This window comes from Ochotona curzoniae, unplaced genomic scaffold (assembly GCF_017591425.1).
Source record: "Ochotona curzoniae isolate NIBS_2020 unplaced genomic scaffold, NIBS_Ocur_1.0 contig_1014, whole genome shotgun sequence".
NCBI classification, from domain to species: Eukaryota; Metazoa; Chordata; class Mammalia; order Lagomorpha; family Ochotonidae; genus Ochotona; species Ochotona curzoniae.
The window spans coordinates 46007052-46023183 of record NW_024464920.1 but is presented as its reverse complement, the minus strand read 5'-3'; the positions used below and the strand labels follow the sequence as shown (position 1 = coordinate 46023183).

Below are 16132 nucleotides of genomic sequence, written 5' to 3'. Positions count from 1 at the left end.
TTTGGGAATGGATATGGAGCCCTGGAAACAAGGAGAGCTGGGTTGACTTCCTGTTCCAGCTGACAAGGCTGTAGCCCCTCTACACCTCAGCTTCCTCAACTATGAACTTAAAGAAGCCACAGCTTCCATCTCCTGGAGCCTTGGCTGCAACTCAGAGAGCGCTGTACCTACCCAGACTCCCGCCAGCAGGGCTGGGAACTCCCCGGGGGGCAAGGTTGGATCCCCAGTGGGGTTGGGGTTGACTACTGTTCAAACTCCCAGCTCTGCCACTTGGCAGCATCACGACCTTGGGCATCAGGTTTGCCATTGTTTGGTCCTTTAAGGGAAGAAGGGGTTCACTACAGAGAACGGTGGCCAGGAGGAAGGCTGACCCGCAAGCAGGGGGGTCAAAACGTTAGTGTTGGCCACCGCAGCCCACTGTGTTTGAGCTCCTGGCCAGCTTCCTGCACGCAGCCTCCTGGCCACACAGCAGGGTCCCTGCACCTGTACACAGGAGGTCTGGATGGAACTCCAGGTTCCCAGCTTCTGCCTACAGGCGGGCACTTGGGTGGCGAACCAGTAGCTAAGAGATTTTAAGTAAGCAAATACATAAATAAGAGGACAGAAGACCAGAGCTTTCTGCTCACTCCCGCCTGGGTGAAGGAGAAAACTGCACGAAGACCAGGAGGGATGGATGCCAACCACCAACACCAAGACGGAACCCTGAGGGAAGAGAATTCCAGATCGCCTGCATTGTCTTACCCTGGATTCGGGGTTGGGATAGACACAGACACCACTCGCCGGGCGGCGGGGCACTTGGGGTGGGCTGTGAGTGCTGGGGTGCTGGGTAGGGGGCACCCACCCAGGCAAAGAGCTGAGGCGTCCTCCACCCGCCTGGGTCCCTGCGGGGCTCCCAGGCCACAGGCAGGACAGACCCGGACCTAGAGGAGGGAGGTCACTTGCAGCCCCAGGATGCACCCGCGCACCACAAAGTTTCGGGGTCTCCCCCGTTGGCGCGAGGGCACGTTCACGTGCCGAGTTTCAATACGTGTGGGTTTTAAAAGTCACGTTTCTTCTGGGGGTACAGGGTCAGGACTGCATGCAGCGTTGCTCCTGGAACCGTGCTCCCCACAACCTGGGAGCCGCACAGGACACCCCCAAACCCTGCGCGCTCAGGGAGCTTCTAGCTTCTACTGCGCAGGCGCCGCTCCAGAAGGAGCCCGGCCCCCCTTTGAGGGCGAACCCACTTCCAGGAGAACAGGGGTGTGTCGCGAGTCCCCATTCCTCTCGAACATGGGCCGAGCCAGCCTTTAGCCAATCAGAAAGCTTCTTTTATCGCTGACTACTTGAGATTGGAGTTGTTTTTCCACCCCGGGAAGCTCCGGAGGAGAGAGGGCAGGAGATGAAGATGATTGACAAAACTTAGAGCCATTCGTCAAACAGGAGGAACTGAAGAGCAGATACAGCTACAAATTGTCTCGCAAAAGGAGCGTGTCAGTCCCGCCCCCTCCTCTCACTGGGTCTCTGAGAGCCGACGGAGGTGGGACTGTTCTTATCAGCCAATCGAGATTCAGCGAGGAGCAGCGGATGGTAACTGGGCCAACGCTTTGGGCGCGTTGCTTTGGACGCCCAGGGGCTGAGTCGCTTCGGTCGCACTTTTTAGGCCATTTCTGAAGCTTTGAGCTGGGCCCCACCTGGAGCCCTCCTGTACCCCGCACCCCAGCCCCAGGGTCCGAGATCTGCGCTCCAGATATCCGTCCAGGAGATCCCAGCCCCATCTCGCCCCATCCCCGCTGCTCTCACGGAGGGCAGCTCGCCCATCTTTCCTTCCCAGGCCGACCCAGGGCCCCAGCGACTCCAGCAGCCGCCTGCCCCTCCGAGGCCCTGAGGCCCTCAGGGGTGGTGGTCGGGGGCTGTCACCATGGTGAAGCTGGCCGCCAAATGCATCCTGGCAGGTGAGTGTCCTGTCTCCCCAAGGCGACTTCCCGCCGTGGCTGATAACCCCATGGTGTGGTCCCCACTACCTGGCTGGGTCGGAGTCAGAAGGCGCCTTCACAAGCCCAGGGTGCTGCCTGGGACTCCCCTGCTCGCGGGGCCTTTGCGAAGTCTTCACTTTGCGGGAAGTTCCAGGTCAGGTAGGTACCACCCACCCACGTGCAGAGCCTGAAGGCTCAAAGGGAGTGCACAGCCCACTTGCAGGACACAAAGATGGGGGATGAGTCTGGGTCACCCAGAACAATCCCAGTCACGTGACTACTGACCATTAAAGACTCCCAGAACCTGCACGCTCGGAAGAACAGGTGCCTGGACTATAACAACCCTCCCCTCCTCCCAACAGGCCCAGCTCCAAAATCCTTTTTTATCTTTCTTTAAGATTTATTTTTATTTGAAAACCACAGTTACAGAGAGGAGAGACAGAAAGGTCTTCCATCCACTGGTTCACTCCCCAAGTGGCCACAGCAGCCCCAGCTAAGCTGATCCAAAGCCAGGAGCTTCTTCCAGGTCTCCCGCATGGGTACAAGGTCTCAAGGACTTGGACCATCCTCTGCTGCTTTTCCATGCATAAGCAGGGAGCAGCCAGCACTCGAACAGGTGCCCATAAGGGATGCTGGTGCCACGGCACCTGCTCTCCACCCTCCACTCTCCTAATTCTGCACTGGGGCCAAAGCTGCGGTGGTCCCAGGCTCCCTCCCCACTGGCATCTCGGAAAGAAGCAGCAAGAAGGACTCAGCGCAGTGGCGCAAGTGGTTAAGGTCCTCGCCTTGCACGCCCGGGATCCCATATGGGCACCGGTTCTATCCCGGCAGCCCCGCTTCCCTTCCAGCTCCCAGCCTGTGGCCCAGGAAAGCAGTCGAGGACGGCCCAAGGCTTTAGGACCCTGCACCCACGTGGGAGACCCAGAAGAAGGCTTTGGGACCCTGCACCCACATGGGAGACCCGGAAGAGGCTCCTGGCTTTGGATCGGCATAGCATCGGCCATTGTGCTCACTTGGGGAGTGAGTCATCGGACGGAAGATCTTCCTCTCTGTCTCTCCTCTCTGTATATCCGCCTTCCAATTAAAAAAAAAAAAGAAAAGAAAAGAAATTGTAGGGAGAAAAAAAGAGATTCTTTTCTATTCCGCCCTGCCAGACTGAAGCAAAAGAGATGATGATCTTGGCCGTGACTTTTCCTGGTTTCAGGATGAAAGGGTTTTGCCCAGAGAGAACTGCTGGCAACAGGAAGGCAGCTCACACTGGGGCTGGAGAGGCGTGTTCTTGGGGGAGTCTGCTCTCTGGGGTGCCAGGGGAGGCAGTGTTGTATAACTGATCCCTTTGTTCAGGGCCAAGCCTGGCCGGAAGCACTCATGTCCTTATGGGTGAGCTGGGAGTGTTCTTGTGCCCATGGAGCTTCTTGCTGCTTTTCTCATTTCTTTGGAAATCTGCCTCCTGATGCGGAGCCTGACTTCTAGGGTGGTGCTGGGCCCTCGATTCTCATCTCGCTGATGCCTCATGGTTATGCCCTATGACACGTGACTGTCCACCTCATTTGCAGAGCAGGAGACCCAGAGATGTGAGGGCACCAGCACCGGATTACACAGTGGGGAGTAGCCCCGCCGTCAGACGCAGACCCAGGGAATCTACTCTCAGGGCTTTGTTCCAAGCCCAGGCTGGCCTGTCCTGGCATCTCAATTTTACCCTTTTCCTCCTTCACCCTTCCTTTTTAAAAAAGTATTTATTTAGAGGAAAGACCAAGAGATCTTCCATCATATGGTTCACTCCCCAGATGGCCGCACTAGCCAAGGCTGTGCCATCCAGGTCTCCCATGAAGGTGATGGGGATCCTACTGCCATGAGCATCTAGCACGGCCCTCGGCAGAGCCCATCAGGCATGGCAGGGATCGGGAGGCGTGGTTAGGGACGGAGACAGCCGTGTGTGGGGTGAGAGCCTGGCAGTGGTGTTAGGAGTCATGAGTTTGAGATGCAGCAGAGGATGTGAGAGAGGGAAGTGTGACACCGGAGGGGACAGTTGAGTTTGGGAACAGGGAGGTCACAGGGTGGAGTGGAGTCATGCACAGAAAGTGAGAGTGGCAGGCAGAGACCCCGTAGCATGCTGGGGGCTAACTGAGCAACATCAGGCTGGGGAGGAAGGCCATGAGGGTCAAGGTCACCATAGAAGTGAGGGCCGCAGAAGGCTGAGCACAGACTCAGGGGCGTGTCCACACGTGGGAGGCCCAGGAAAGCCTGGCCAGCCTCAGGGCCAGCAGGATTCAGGCTGCAGGGGCCTGTCAAGGAGGAGAACTTAAGAACAGACATTGGGGGCCCGGCGCGGTGGTGCAAGTGGTTAAGGTCCTTGCCTTGCATGCCCGGGATCCCATATGGGCGCCGGTTCTAATCCCGGCAGCCCCGCTTCCCTTCCAGCTCCCTGCCTGTGGCCCGGGAAAGCAGTCGAGGACAGCCCAAAGCTTTGGGACCCTGCACCCACGTGGGAGACCTGGAAGAGTCTCCTGGCTTTGGATCGTCATAGCATTGGCCAATGCGCTCACTTAGGGAGTGAATCATCGGATGGAAGATCTTCCTCTCTGTCTCTCCTCTTTAAAAAAAAAGAAAAAAAGAACAGACATTGGACTTGGCGGTTACAGGTCATGGGCAGCCCCCTGGCGTGACCCTCTGGTCCCGCTCTGGGATCAGCCCGCTTCTTCCTCACAGCTGCCAACACCGTGTTTCTCGGTGGTATCCCCCGCCCATGTTCCGTGCCTCCTCAGAGGTGTTGTGCAGGAGCTGGTACCAGTGCTTGGCAGTCGGGAGAGAGACGTCAGGGACAAACTGGAGCAGATGGGCGGAGACATTCACACGCAGGGAACCCCTGTTCCTGCAGGACGCAGGTGCAGACACAGTCGGGAGGATGGTTGCGGGCAAGGCGTACAGCAGGAAAGCTGGCTCTGCCCAGAGCATGATGCCAGAGGATGGTCCCCACTGCTGTGAGTAGGGCCTGTGGTTACCAATGCCTGGGGGAGTACCCCACTTCTCTGACCCTCCATTAGGGATGGCAGAGACCCACTATGTGGGGAGGTAGGGCTGGGAGGGTGTAACTGGGACCTGCTGCTTCCCTTGCCTGCAGAGACAGAGACAAAGCAAGACTCTAACACCTTGGGAATTAAAGCAAAATGCCATGAGCCTTCAGGTGCTTGGCTTCCAGGGAGAACATTATACAAGTGGGAACAAGTGGCTGGAAGGCAGAGCGCAACAGTGAGGGGATGGCCATGGCCAGGAGCCTGGAACGCAGTCTCCTTCATGAGTCAGCCATCACCTGCTGCCCGCTGGGGTGTACATCGGCAGAAAGCTGGATCAGAAGCAGAAGGGACGGGCCTAGAGGACCGGCCAAGAGATGGGCAGTCGCTTAGGCACTGCACCAAGTGCTGGCCACCCATCACAGATTTTGAAAACAAGCCATTGTCCTGCCCGCACCATCAGCTCCAGGGCCCAAGTGAGACCCAGGGTGATGTCCGTAAAGGCCTGACTCGTGGCCTGGGGAGGGCGGGTCTCAAGTCTGATGAGGACTCAGTCACCCTCTGCCCTGACTTCCCAGGAGACTCAACTGTGGGCAAGACAGCCCTAGCCCAGATCTTCCGCAGCGATGGGGCCCACTTCCAGAAGAACTACACTCTGGTGAGGCTGCGGGAAGAGCCAAGGTTGGGAGTGGGGCGAGAGTGAATTGGGAGCCACCACAGAACGTCCCAAGAAGCCCCACATGGAATTGCTCACAGGGCCTCTGCAGGTGGTTTTTCCCTGACCACAGGGTGGGGTGGGGTGGGGTGAGGGGCCCTGCCAAACAGGCTGCCAGGTGCACTAGGTGGGTATCAGGTACCCAGCTTCCTCACCAGGAGCTTCTGCACTATACCCAAAGTAGGTCTTGAATACAAACTCCTGGGCTGGAGAGGAGCCCCTCGCCCCAGAAAATGGGCTGCCCACCATTCTCCCTGTCACACACATACACCTTTCGGGGTGCCCTCCCATTGCTCATGCCCTCCCGGTGTTCTTGGCAGACAACGGGGGTGGACTTGGTGGTGAAGACGGTGCCAGTTCCTGACACAGGCGACAGTGTGGTAAGTGGCAACCTTGACCTCAGGGAGCTCAGGGCTGCTCCAGGAGGGCCTGGGGGCTCCTTTCCCTGGGAAGGCTGCAGTGGAAGGACTTGTCCTAGCCTTGTCCCAGTATTGCAGATGGAATTTTAACTGTGCCATGATGCAGATCTCTTTGACCAGATCTTAAAGAGGTCCATGGTGGTACTGGCATTTGGTACAGGATAAGATGCCTCTTGCCCCACATCCCATGGCAGAGTGCCTGGGTTCGGCCATGGCATAGTTTCCAATCCAGCTTCCTGCTAGTGCAAGCTCTGGGAGGCAGCAGGTGATGGTCCCAAACAGCCGAGTCCCCTGCTTCACATGTGGGAGTTGTGGATCGAGTTCTGGGTTCCTGGCTTTGGCCTGGCCCTGCCCTTGTGGGCGGCATTTGTGGAGTGAACTCGGAGATGGAAAATGTCTGTCTCATGTCTCTCTGATTCTATCTTTCAAAGAAGTAAAAAAAATGATGTATATATATATAATTATATATTACATATTATATATTTAATTTTAAAAATTCATGATCAAAAAAGAAGTCCCAAGAAGACCTGATGTGGTGAGAGAAGCTAGGATGGTTGTTCAGGTTCCCGTGCTGGGGTCAGAGCCTGTGGGTGACTTTTGTCCCAGAGGGAGGGCTTAGGGGAAGCAGGGCTTCCAGAGCAGCGGTAACTGGTGAGGGCCGTCCTGTCCCAGGCTGGGCGAAGTGGAGAACTGGTCAGGAAAGGTCACCTAGTTCTCCATCCACATCACACTGTGGCCAGCCCAGAAGCATCACAGCCTGGCCCACTTTGTGCAACTTCCCCAGGCCACCTTCGTGACCTCCTTTAGGTCCAGCATTGTTCTAGGATTTGAAACTCGATTTGATGGACAAAGTGCTCGTGACCTTTTGGGCAGTGTGCTTAACCTTCTCTGCCGGCCTATGGATGCTCAGCTGGTCGCTGGTGATTCTGTACCCAAGGATGAGGCCGGAGGAGGAGGCCCAAGTCGCACTTGGGGGATGGCGGGCTCGTTCCTCCGCCCTTTACCTTCCTAGCGCCTGGAGGCACTTGAGCCTGTGGTTTGTATTGTTTCTCTACCAAGACCAGCGGATCGCCCCTGACCTGCTCCAGGGCCACTGCACATTGCGGATACTGTCAAGCACCAACATGTATCTTTCTTGTTCCAGGAACTCTTCATTTTCGACTCTGCCGGCAAGGAGCTGTTTTCTGACATGCTGGACAAGCTGGCAAGTAGCCCAGCCCTCACTCCTGACCGCCACTTCCTCCACCTCCCACTGCTTGTATACTGACGCCACTGGGGCGAAATTCCTGAAGGGGGCGCTCTCAAACCGGGACCCCACACTGCAAGCCATGTGCTCCATCCTTCCAGCCTCCTGGGCAGATACCACTGTGTCCTCTCTTGGGACCTGCCTAGGGGGCTCTGAGATGAGGCTTCAACCTTGGCGGAGGGCGGTGAGGAGCTGGCACCAGGGCTTCCCAGGTTGAGTGGGGGTGAGCTCCCCTGGGGCTGCTCCAGGCGAGGCCCCTGCTGCTACCCCAGCTCGTCACACCCGCCTGCAGCTCAGTGCACCTTGCCATGTGGCTGCTTTGCAGATCTGGGTCAGTGAGCTGATGAGCCAACTGGAGCGCTGCAGAGCCCTGCCCTGCCTCTCCAAGAGGGTGGCGTTTTCATGGGAACTTTACTGCTGCTTTTTGTTGCCCGAGAGGAGGCGTCTGTTGATGGTGGTGGTGATGCTTGATTTTCCGACTCATTGAGGTCTCCTAAACCAAACTATCAGGTGCATGGTGTGGCACTGGCTGCCACCCAGCCCTGTGGAAGGCAAGGAGTGTGTGAGCGAGTTAGGATCACATGTTACCCTCCCACCCACTTCCCCACTCCTGCTGACCCCAACTCTGGACCCTCCTACTCTGCCTGCTGCTTGACCCCAGTCCCATGCGGGCTCTGCTGGGCCTGGCCCAGAATTGAAGGACTCCTGAGTTGTAAGCTCGCTGAGGTACCCCCTGCATGCATGTAGGGGGAAGTCAGTTTGTTCTGGGGAAGAGTTCGCCAAATCCTGTGGTGTGGAGGCCTGAAGGGCTCACAGAAGCTGACATGGCCCTGAGGTTGGGGCCGATGGGAAGGGGGCAGTATCTCCAGACTGTTGTGGGCTAGCCTTGACAAGACCACTGGAGAAACAGAAAAGCGTCCTCCCTCATGCCTTGCAGTGTGGTTGGGTCTCAATGCACAGTAAACTACAGTAAACCAGGCTGTACTTGTGCAGGGGACACCAGCATGTGGCAGGACGCTTGAAGCCATCAGCCCCCTGCGAGCGCAGGCCTGGCCGCTAGGGATGGCATAGAGTGTACTGGCGTGGCATAGAGTAGGGCTGATGCCAACACTGCAAGAGGAGCATAGAGTATCCTCTGTGATTTTGAAAAGCCAGCTCCTAGGCTCCCAGCAAGGAGAGAAAAAGGATAAACAAACTTACAGAGCAGGAGAGGAATAGCTCTCCCAAGCGGCAGGTGCATGCGGTAGCTGTGGCAGCCAGGCGCTCACCTAGGAGCTCAGGCGCCTTGGCTCCACACGGGGACTGTGCAGTGCCAGCCCCTGCAAAGGAGACATGTTGTACAGGAGGCATGGGGGCACACAGCCCAGGCCTGTAGCTGTTTCCCACTTGCATCCCCTTTAGAGCTCTCTGGGGGCCCTCCCACCCCACACCCCTTCCCTGGGAGGGCCCGGTTCTCTCCCCAGCCTCAGTGTCCCCTGTGTGTGACTAATCAGTGCCCCCCAACATTGTCTCCCACAGTGGGAGAGCCCCAACGTTCTCTGCCTGGTCTATGACGTAACCAACGAGCAGTCCTTCCACAGCTGCAGCCGGTGGCTGGAGAAGGCACGTGCGCAGGCTCCGGGCGGCTCCCTTCCAGGTAGGACCCAGCAGCCACTGTCCCTCAGCTGCAGGGCACGGGGGCACACTGCCAGGGTGTCTGCAGGTGCCAACCTGGGCATTTGGGCTATGGCCTCTGATGGCCTTGCTGGTACAGGGGCTTAGCCCTTAGCAGTCACCCGACATCCCTGTAGGATGCCACACATCCCCATACCTGCAAAATGGGGTGACGCCCACCCAGTGGGGTCACTGGGGGACTCAAGGAAGAAGGCCAGCCAGGGAGGACCTCCCCATCACCCCCAGCATGTGGGGTATGCTCAGCAGTCACATTTGTCACCTTTGGAAGCTTTCAATCCATTGTGCTTTTCCTCATCCCTGTGTGAAATCAACAAATTCTCCTTGTCAGAAACCAGGGAGCGCATCTTCCAGGGACAGACTCAGAAATTAACTGTGGCCAATGCGAGCCTGGAACTGAGCTCCGTCACCTGCAGGTCCCTGTCTCGAGGCCTGGGGCTCAGATTAGCATTAATGACCATGTTACAGTTTATTCCACGAGCCAGAAATTGTCACTAACGCTCACGCACACTTAGCCACCTTATGGAGGCAGGGGACACAGGTGCAAGTGACAGCCAGAGATTTAAAGAAAAAAAAAGACCATGTTGAAACAAAACCCATCTACACTGTCTGTGACCGTCCCCCACCTGGGGGACAGCACGAGAGATCCCCGCCCCTCAAGCCAGGGAGCCTCTCATAAGATGTTTCTCATTCCTCAGAAATTTGCGACACTACTCTGACTTTACCAGCTGTCACTGTCCCCTCCAGTCTGCCCCAGCTAAAAGCCTTATGTTCTGGATGTTTCTTGGAGCAGGTGTTTTGGTGGGGAATAAGACGGACCTGGCCAGCAGACGAGCAGTGGATTCGGCCCAGGCCCAAGAGTGGGCGCTGAGCCAAGGCCTAGAATGTTTGGAAACGTCAGTGGTAAGTATGCCGCTTGCTTGCTCATGCTGTCACGGAGGCTGGAGCCAGCCTCCTTGTAACCTCATGGGCACCCAGTGCTTCTGCCACCACAGCCGCAGACACTAATCCAGGACTGCCGTTGGCATCCTTAGCTCAGATCTTGGCTCCATATAGCCAGGGTTGCTCATGCATTGCAGCAGGCACATGAGCCAGGCAGCCCTGGGAGGAACCATTCCTCAATCATGAGCCTCTCATGTTCCAGGAGCACCCCCCCGCCCCCCGTGGCTTGCACGGGATCCTGTGTGAGTTGTGGTGGTGTCGTGGAGCCTGGGTCTGGTCGGTCCTCACAGTCAAATGCCATGAACCAGGAGTCAGTCCCACAGGCCCCAGTGTTGAAGAACTAAAACACCTGCATGGGGGCAGGGTGACAGTGACAGGCAGAGGCAGGGCTAGGGTCTCCGACTTCTCATCCCTGCTTGGCTGTAGCCCTCAGGGGGACTCCAGGCTACCACATGTCTCCCCTCCCCCCACCTGGAGTGGCACCTTGAACACAGTAGATCAGGGCACCCCCCAACCTGTGTGTGTGTGAGCATGGCAGTCCCGGCCTCCCCAGGGCCAGGTGCAGCCAGGTGACCACACTCTGCACCAAGTCGGCTCCGCAGGTACAGCCTAGAAATGACCATCTCAGCAGAACCAGGGGATTCAGGGCTGTCACACCTGCCTCTTTGGTCCCCCATATCCCAGAGGTCATCTTCTGCTCAAACTGTACCATAGCTGTTGGCACAGATGCCCAGCATCCACACCTATGCAGATGCCATGATCATGCACTGTCCTCCTGTGGCTGGTAGAGAGCCCACTGGGGGACCCGGGGTGTGGCCCTCAGCCTCTCCCTCCTCAGCCCTGTGCCCTGCAAAGTGAGGGTGATAAAACAGAGCCCTCCTTGATAGTAAATGTGAGACCAAGACAGACGACAGTGACACTGAACACTGGGCAGAGACCCTGCTGCATGGGAGCATTTTAGGAAGCCTGAATGTTCCCCCTAGTGATCTCATTCATACCAGTATTTACTGAATCCTTGCATTCATGGCTGCCACAGAGATAAATGTCCCCCTGGCCAGTGGTCCAATTATCACAGATGCTGAATGAACCAAGTTTAAATTCAAGAGCTTTTCCCACAGAGAAGGGTTCTTTTCCGTAGCACCCCTCAGAGCCAAAGACCCTGAGGAGGTCTCCGTGTCCCCACCCGTTTGTGAACTTGTTCCCTGACTCCCCACCCCTGGCTCGGGGCCAGGGTTTCCTGGAACTCTGGACAGAACTCAGCTGTTTAAAACCCAGCCTAGCATAGGAACTGCCCCAAACTGGCAGGCTGCGTGGCGAAGGCGCCCAGTGGTCAGAGTAGTTGGGGGGAAGCGGTGCTGGAGGAGGTTTGCATGCAGTCCCTGCGTTCACCGAGCTGGCTGACTTGCCCCACCCCCACCCGCTGGGTTGGTCTAACAGCAGCACCCCTGGCAGCTGGCTGAAGAAAACTGTGATTAAAAACGAAACAGAACCCAGTGCCGTCTGAGCCGCAGCCAAGGTCTGGCATTATGCCTGGCACCCCCCTCTCCTCCCTCCCTCCAGCAGCTGTGGCCTCAGCACCCTGGCGAGTCTTTTCCCTTCCCAACACCCCCTCGATCTCTTGAAATGCTCAGATCAAGACAATACCTCCACCCCCCTGCACAAAAAGAAAAAAAAAACACGCATTTCTTTAAACACACATTTACAACAACATTGCTCACCACCTTGGGGAGTTGGACAAGATTGGGAAGCGACTGCCCTCCCAGGCAGCTGGGAGGAGACTGGCACTGGTTGAGGGCCAAGTGGATGCCGGGCAGCCACTGCGGGGTCAGATCACAAAGTGACTGAGGAAAGCATCGCTAGTCCCTAGTTGCACAAGTAGACACAGAAGCAGGAGCCGACCGAAGCCTGTCCAGCCAGGGACCTCGGACCTGGGGCCGGCGGACGATGCTCGGCATCCCAAAGCTCCTGCCGTTGACAACCTCATGAACACTGCAGGAAGAGCTGTTTCCATCTTCCAGGCACACTCTGGGGCGTCTGTTGAAGCTCCCAGGCATTGCATTCCTTACTTTAAAAAAAAAAGAAAACACTGTTTGAAAGGGAAACAGCGATCTTCCACCTGCTGTTTCACTCCCCAAATGGCTGCCATGGAGCTAGGCTGATCCAAAGCCAGGAGCTTCTTCCAAGTCTCCCACATGCGTGCAGGGGCCCAGGCGATTGAGCCATCCTCTGCTGCTTTCCCAGGCGTAGCAGCAGGGAGCTGGATTGGAAGTGGACCAGCCAGGACTCCAACCAGTACCCATCTGGGATGGTGCTGCTACACATGGAGATTTAACTTGCGACACTGCAGTATCAGCCCTTGAACTTCCGATTTTGTTGAGTCTTTGGGGAGCCTCTGAATCCAATTGGAAATCCAGGCATGCATGCTGCGGAAGCCTTGTTTGTTTCCCAGTTGGTAATGGCTACCCTTCCCATGGAGCAGCCCTCCCACCACCTGACGTCAGTGCCGCCTAGGCCCTAGCGGCTGTGTGGCCCCCAGTGACATCCCACTGCAGAACCCAAGTCTGTGGGTCCATGGCAGTCATGAGCCCAGCCCGTGTGCTTTTCCTGGCCGGCCATTTCCCAAGTCTTGGGATTCCCTAGCTGGCAAGTCCAGGGGACTGTATTTTGCGCCGGGAGCCTGGTGTCCTCCCACAAACATTGCCTGCAGTGGCTGAGGTGTCTGGGTGCAGGCCTTGCCCTGCACATGCACAGGTGGGGCAAGTTCATTCACTTCTGGTCTCTCTCAGACAAGAGGAAGTCCTTACATCCCTCGCAGTCACAGAAAGCTCATAACTTGTTTGGATAAGCCATCCAGCCCTAGGGGACAAATTTTTTCAAGCTGGATTTGAAAGCACGCCTTCTCTGGCGGCCTGGAGAGAAAGGGGAGGGGCAGGTGGGCTGCACCACCTGGGGGTGGGGGTGTTCTGCCATAGTCAGGCTGGTGCTGCCCCTCTCCAGTGGTCAGGACAGGAGTCCCCCTCCAGGCCCCAGTAGAGCCTCTCTCAAGCTGGCCCAGGGAGTGTGTGCTTTCTGATTTTTTGTTTTTTGTTTTTTCATTTTATTTGAAAGGTAGAGAGACTGAGGAAACACCTGCTCCTTCACCCCGGTAATGTCAGGGTTACAGGTGTCAACTAGGGGTGCAACCACTAGGTCATACTCCTGACACCTGCATTTGCCTTCCCCACTCCCCAGGTTCTTCTATGGAGGCTAATGTTGTGGCAATGCAAATTAAGCCACTGCTTCCTTATAAGAGTGCCAATTCATGTCCTGGCTGTTCCACTTCTGGCTCGGCCCCCTGCCAACGCACCCAGAAAGGCAGCAGATGGTGGCTTAAGTGCTTGACCCCCCGCCACCCATGCGGGAGACCCAGTTGGAGTTCCTGGTTTCTAGTTTGTACCTGGCTCATCCTGGCAACTGTAGCTCTTTGGAGGGCAGGGGTGATGTGAACCAGCAGATGGAAGCTCTCTGTCATTCTGCCTCTCAAATAAATAAACAAATCCTGTAAAACGATGGGTTGATTCCTTTGAGAAGCAGAGAACTCTTCCACCCTCTGTACCGGGTCTAGATCAGACTGAAAGCAGAACCCAGAGGCTCCATTCAGGTTGCCCTTACAGGTGACAGACCCAAACGCTTGAGCCTCACCTGCTGCTTCCCCAATGATGCTTAAAGCAATTATACTTTTCTCATCATCATGCAGAAGGAGATGGAGAACTATGATGCCCCTTTCCACTGCCTGGCCCAGCAGTTCCACCGCCTGTACCGGGAGAAGGTGGAAGTTTTCCGGACGCTGGTGTGAGACCCTGCGGTGTAGTGCCGTCCTGAACCCCGCCAAGGGGGCTCTGGCTCCTCAGAAGGTGCAAGAAGCCGGAATCCCCTCCTGCATTCACAGAGCATCCTGACAGCTGTCAATAAAAGCAAGCACAACCCACAGGAAGCAGCGGCTCCTCTCCTTGGCTGGGCCGGTTCTGTGTTGCCCTTGGGCTGCTGTGACGCTGCCTGTTATGCAGCAATCCCAAGAGCCCCACTTGGAACCAGGTGGCTTCCCTGTGTGGTGGCTGGCTCTGTGGTGGGCTAGGTGCACGAGGGCTCCCCAAAGGCGCTTCTGCGGGGAATGCCAAACCCTTAAGATCTGCCGCAGTGCGAGGCTGGACTTGGAGTGCCTGAGCTGCAGCCAGGGCCGGTCCTTAACTTCTGGACAGGGTTTTGTTGCCTTCTGCCTTCCTAGAGGTCCCTGGAGGTGGCTGCTGTCCCCGACTACACAGTGCCCTCTGCTGCTCAGGCCTGGTGGCTGCTGGGGAAGGATCCAACCTCTCCTTTTGGCTGTCAGGAACCCAGCACAACCTGCCTTGTTTGCACTGAGCTGGACTCTTTGCCATGCAGTCTCCACTACCAGATTGGTCTTCCTAAAACAATGTCATCATTTCTCTGTCCCAATTAAAGCCCTGCAAAGCTGCCTGCCTGCCTTTTACATCTGATACCCAAGGCCCTCTCGCCACCATCCCCACCCCCCACCAGGGCTCAGGACTTCCTGCAGCCCCTGGGCCCCTGTGCAGGATGCTGCTGCCAATGGAACAGGCTGGCAAGGGGAGCATGTAGCTCAGTCCCAGACCTCCTGTCCCATGGGCCCCAAAGAGAGGAAGGAAGACCGTATTTCTCACCTCCCTCATCCCTCACCTGCCCTGCCTCAGACCAGAGAGCTGAGCAATCTTGACCTTGGCCCCTTGGAGGTTTTTTTGTGACAAAGCATGCTTGGACCGAGGGGGTACCCTGCTAGGAAATCCTGGCAGGGAAGAGGGATTGGACAGCGTGATGGGATTTGGCACCATGAGGACATACAGTGGTTCAGGGGCCACTGAGTCAGGGCTGTCCTGTGAATGACAAACCCCGACAGTGAGGACAGTAAGGGGGTAAGGGACAGCCACGTGACCATCCACAGTCAACAAGGATGCCAGAGCAAAAGTTCTGTCTTTAGGCAAGGCGCTCACCCCCTCTGACTTTCAGCTTCTCCATTTATCAAGTGGCAGTCACACCACCAAACTTACCAGCTTCCACGTGGGGGTTAAGATATGTAATATCAGCAACCAGCATTGTGGCATGGCAGATTAAGTTACTGTCTGCAAGGCAGGCATCTCATATGAGTACCAGCTGCTCCGCTTCCTATCCATGTCCCTGTTGATGCGCCCGCAAAAGCAGTGCAAGACAGCCCAAGTGCTTGGGCTCCTGCCCCCATGTGGGAGACCGAGATGGAACTGCAGGCTCCTGGCTTTGGCCTGGCCCACCACAGGCTGTTACAGCCATTTTCAGAGTGAACAGCAGGTGGAGCCTCATGCTCTCTTCCCCTCTGCCTTTCAAATAAATCAGCATAAAAAAGATGGAAACTAATCAAATCTGAACACCCAGACATGGTGTATGTATTTGATGCATGTATTTCCTTCCTTATTCCAATGTAAATGGAAAAATGTATAGATATTTTTAATCCCCTCCCCATATCCCATTTGTACCTTCTGTCTTTTCACTTCACCATATCTCATGAACACGACTCCAGGTCAAGAAAAAAAATTGTCTGGGGTCCCAACATGATGGTACAATGGCTAAATCCTCTCTCTCTTCAAGCACCAGGATCCCATATGGGTGATGGTTTGTGGCCCAGCAGCTCCACTTCCTATCTAGCTCACCGCATGTGGACTGGGAGGGCAGCAGAGGAGGGTAGCCTGATACCCTGGGCCCTGTACCCACATGGGAGACCTGGAAGAAGCTCCTGGCTCCTGGTCTCAGAGTGGTTCAGCTCCAGCCGTTGCAGCCACTTGAGGAATGAACTAGTGGATGGATGTTCTTTGTCTCTCCTCTCTATAAATCTGCCTTTCCAATGAAAATAAATGTTTTTAAAAGTATTGTCTGATGAGGTGATTTAATTCCTTTTAAACCACAGATACTTAACAAATAGTTAACAGAGAGCAATCCCAAAGCCATTCATGGCTCCACAACCGGGGGTGGGGGGCACTTTTGCTACATCAGATCACCTCTTCTTTGATGGCTGGCAACAGACTAATTTGCAGCACATTCTAGCCCGCTTGTCCCGGCTCTAAGCCAGTCCCGAAGGCGTGGCTGCAGCTGACACAATTAACGGTGGCTCC

At 56.2% G+C, this 16132-nt stretch overlaps 1 protein-coding gene across 2 annotated transcripts; it reads left to right on the top strand.

The window, feature by feature from the left end:
• Positions 1–1485: 1485 nt before the first annotated feature.
• IFT27 (intraflagellar transport 27) lies at positions 1486–14563 on the top strand. Of its 2 annotated transcripts, none has more exons than XM_040985481.1 (7): positions 1486–1934; positions 5548–5624; positions 6002–6061; positions 7245–7304; positions 8865–8982; positions 9811–9920; positions 13696–14563. In XM_040985481.1, exons 1-7 carry the CDS (start codon positions 1901–1903, stop codon positions 13792–13794), a joined length of 558 nt encoding a protein of 185 aa, XP_040841415.1. In that variant the 5' UTR covers positions 1486–1900; the 3' UTR covers positions 13795–14563. The 2 variants fall into 2 exon arrangements, with proteins under 2 accessions (XP_040841415.1, XP_040841406.1); XM_040985472.1 differs by having other exon boundaries at positions 1487–1934; positions 5545–5624.
• The last annotated feature ends 1569 nt before the right edge of the window (positions 14564–16132 follow it).

Excerpts from the sequence above, each read along its gene's own strand:
- IFT27 (XM_040985472.1), top strand. The coding sequence starts at position 1,901 with ATGGTGAAGCTGGCCGCCAAATGCATCCTGGCAG. Across the intron at positions 6,062-7,244 it reads CTGACACAGGCGACAGTGTG|GAACTCTTCATTTTCGACTC; the intron begins GTAAGTGGCAAC and ends TTCTTGTTCCAG. Across the intron at positions 9,921-13,695 it reads AATGTTTGGAAACGTCAGTG|AAGGAGATGGAGAACTATGA; the intron begins GTAAGTATGCCG and ends ATCATCATGCAG.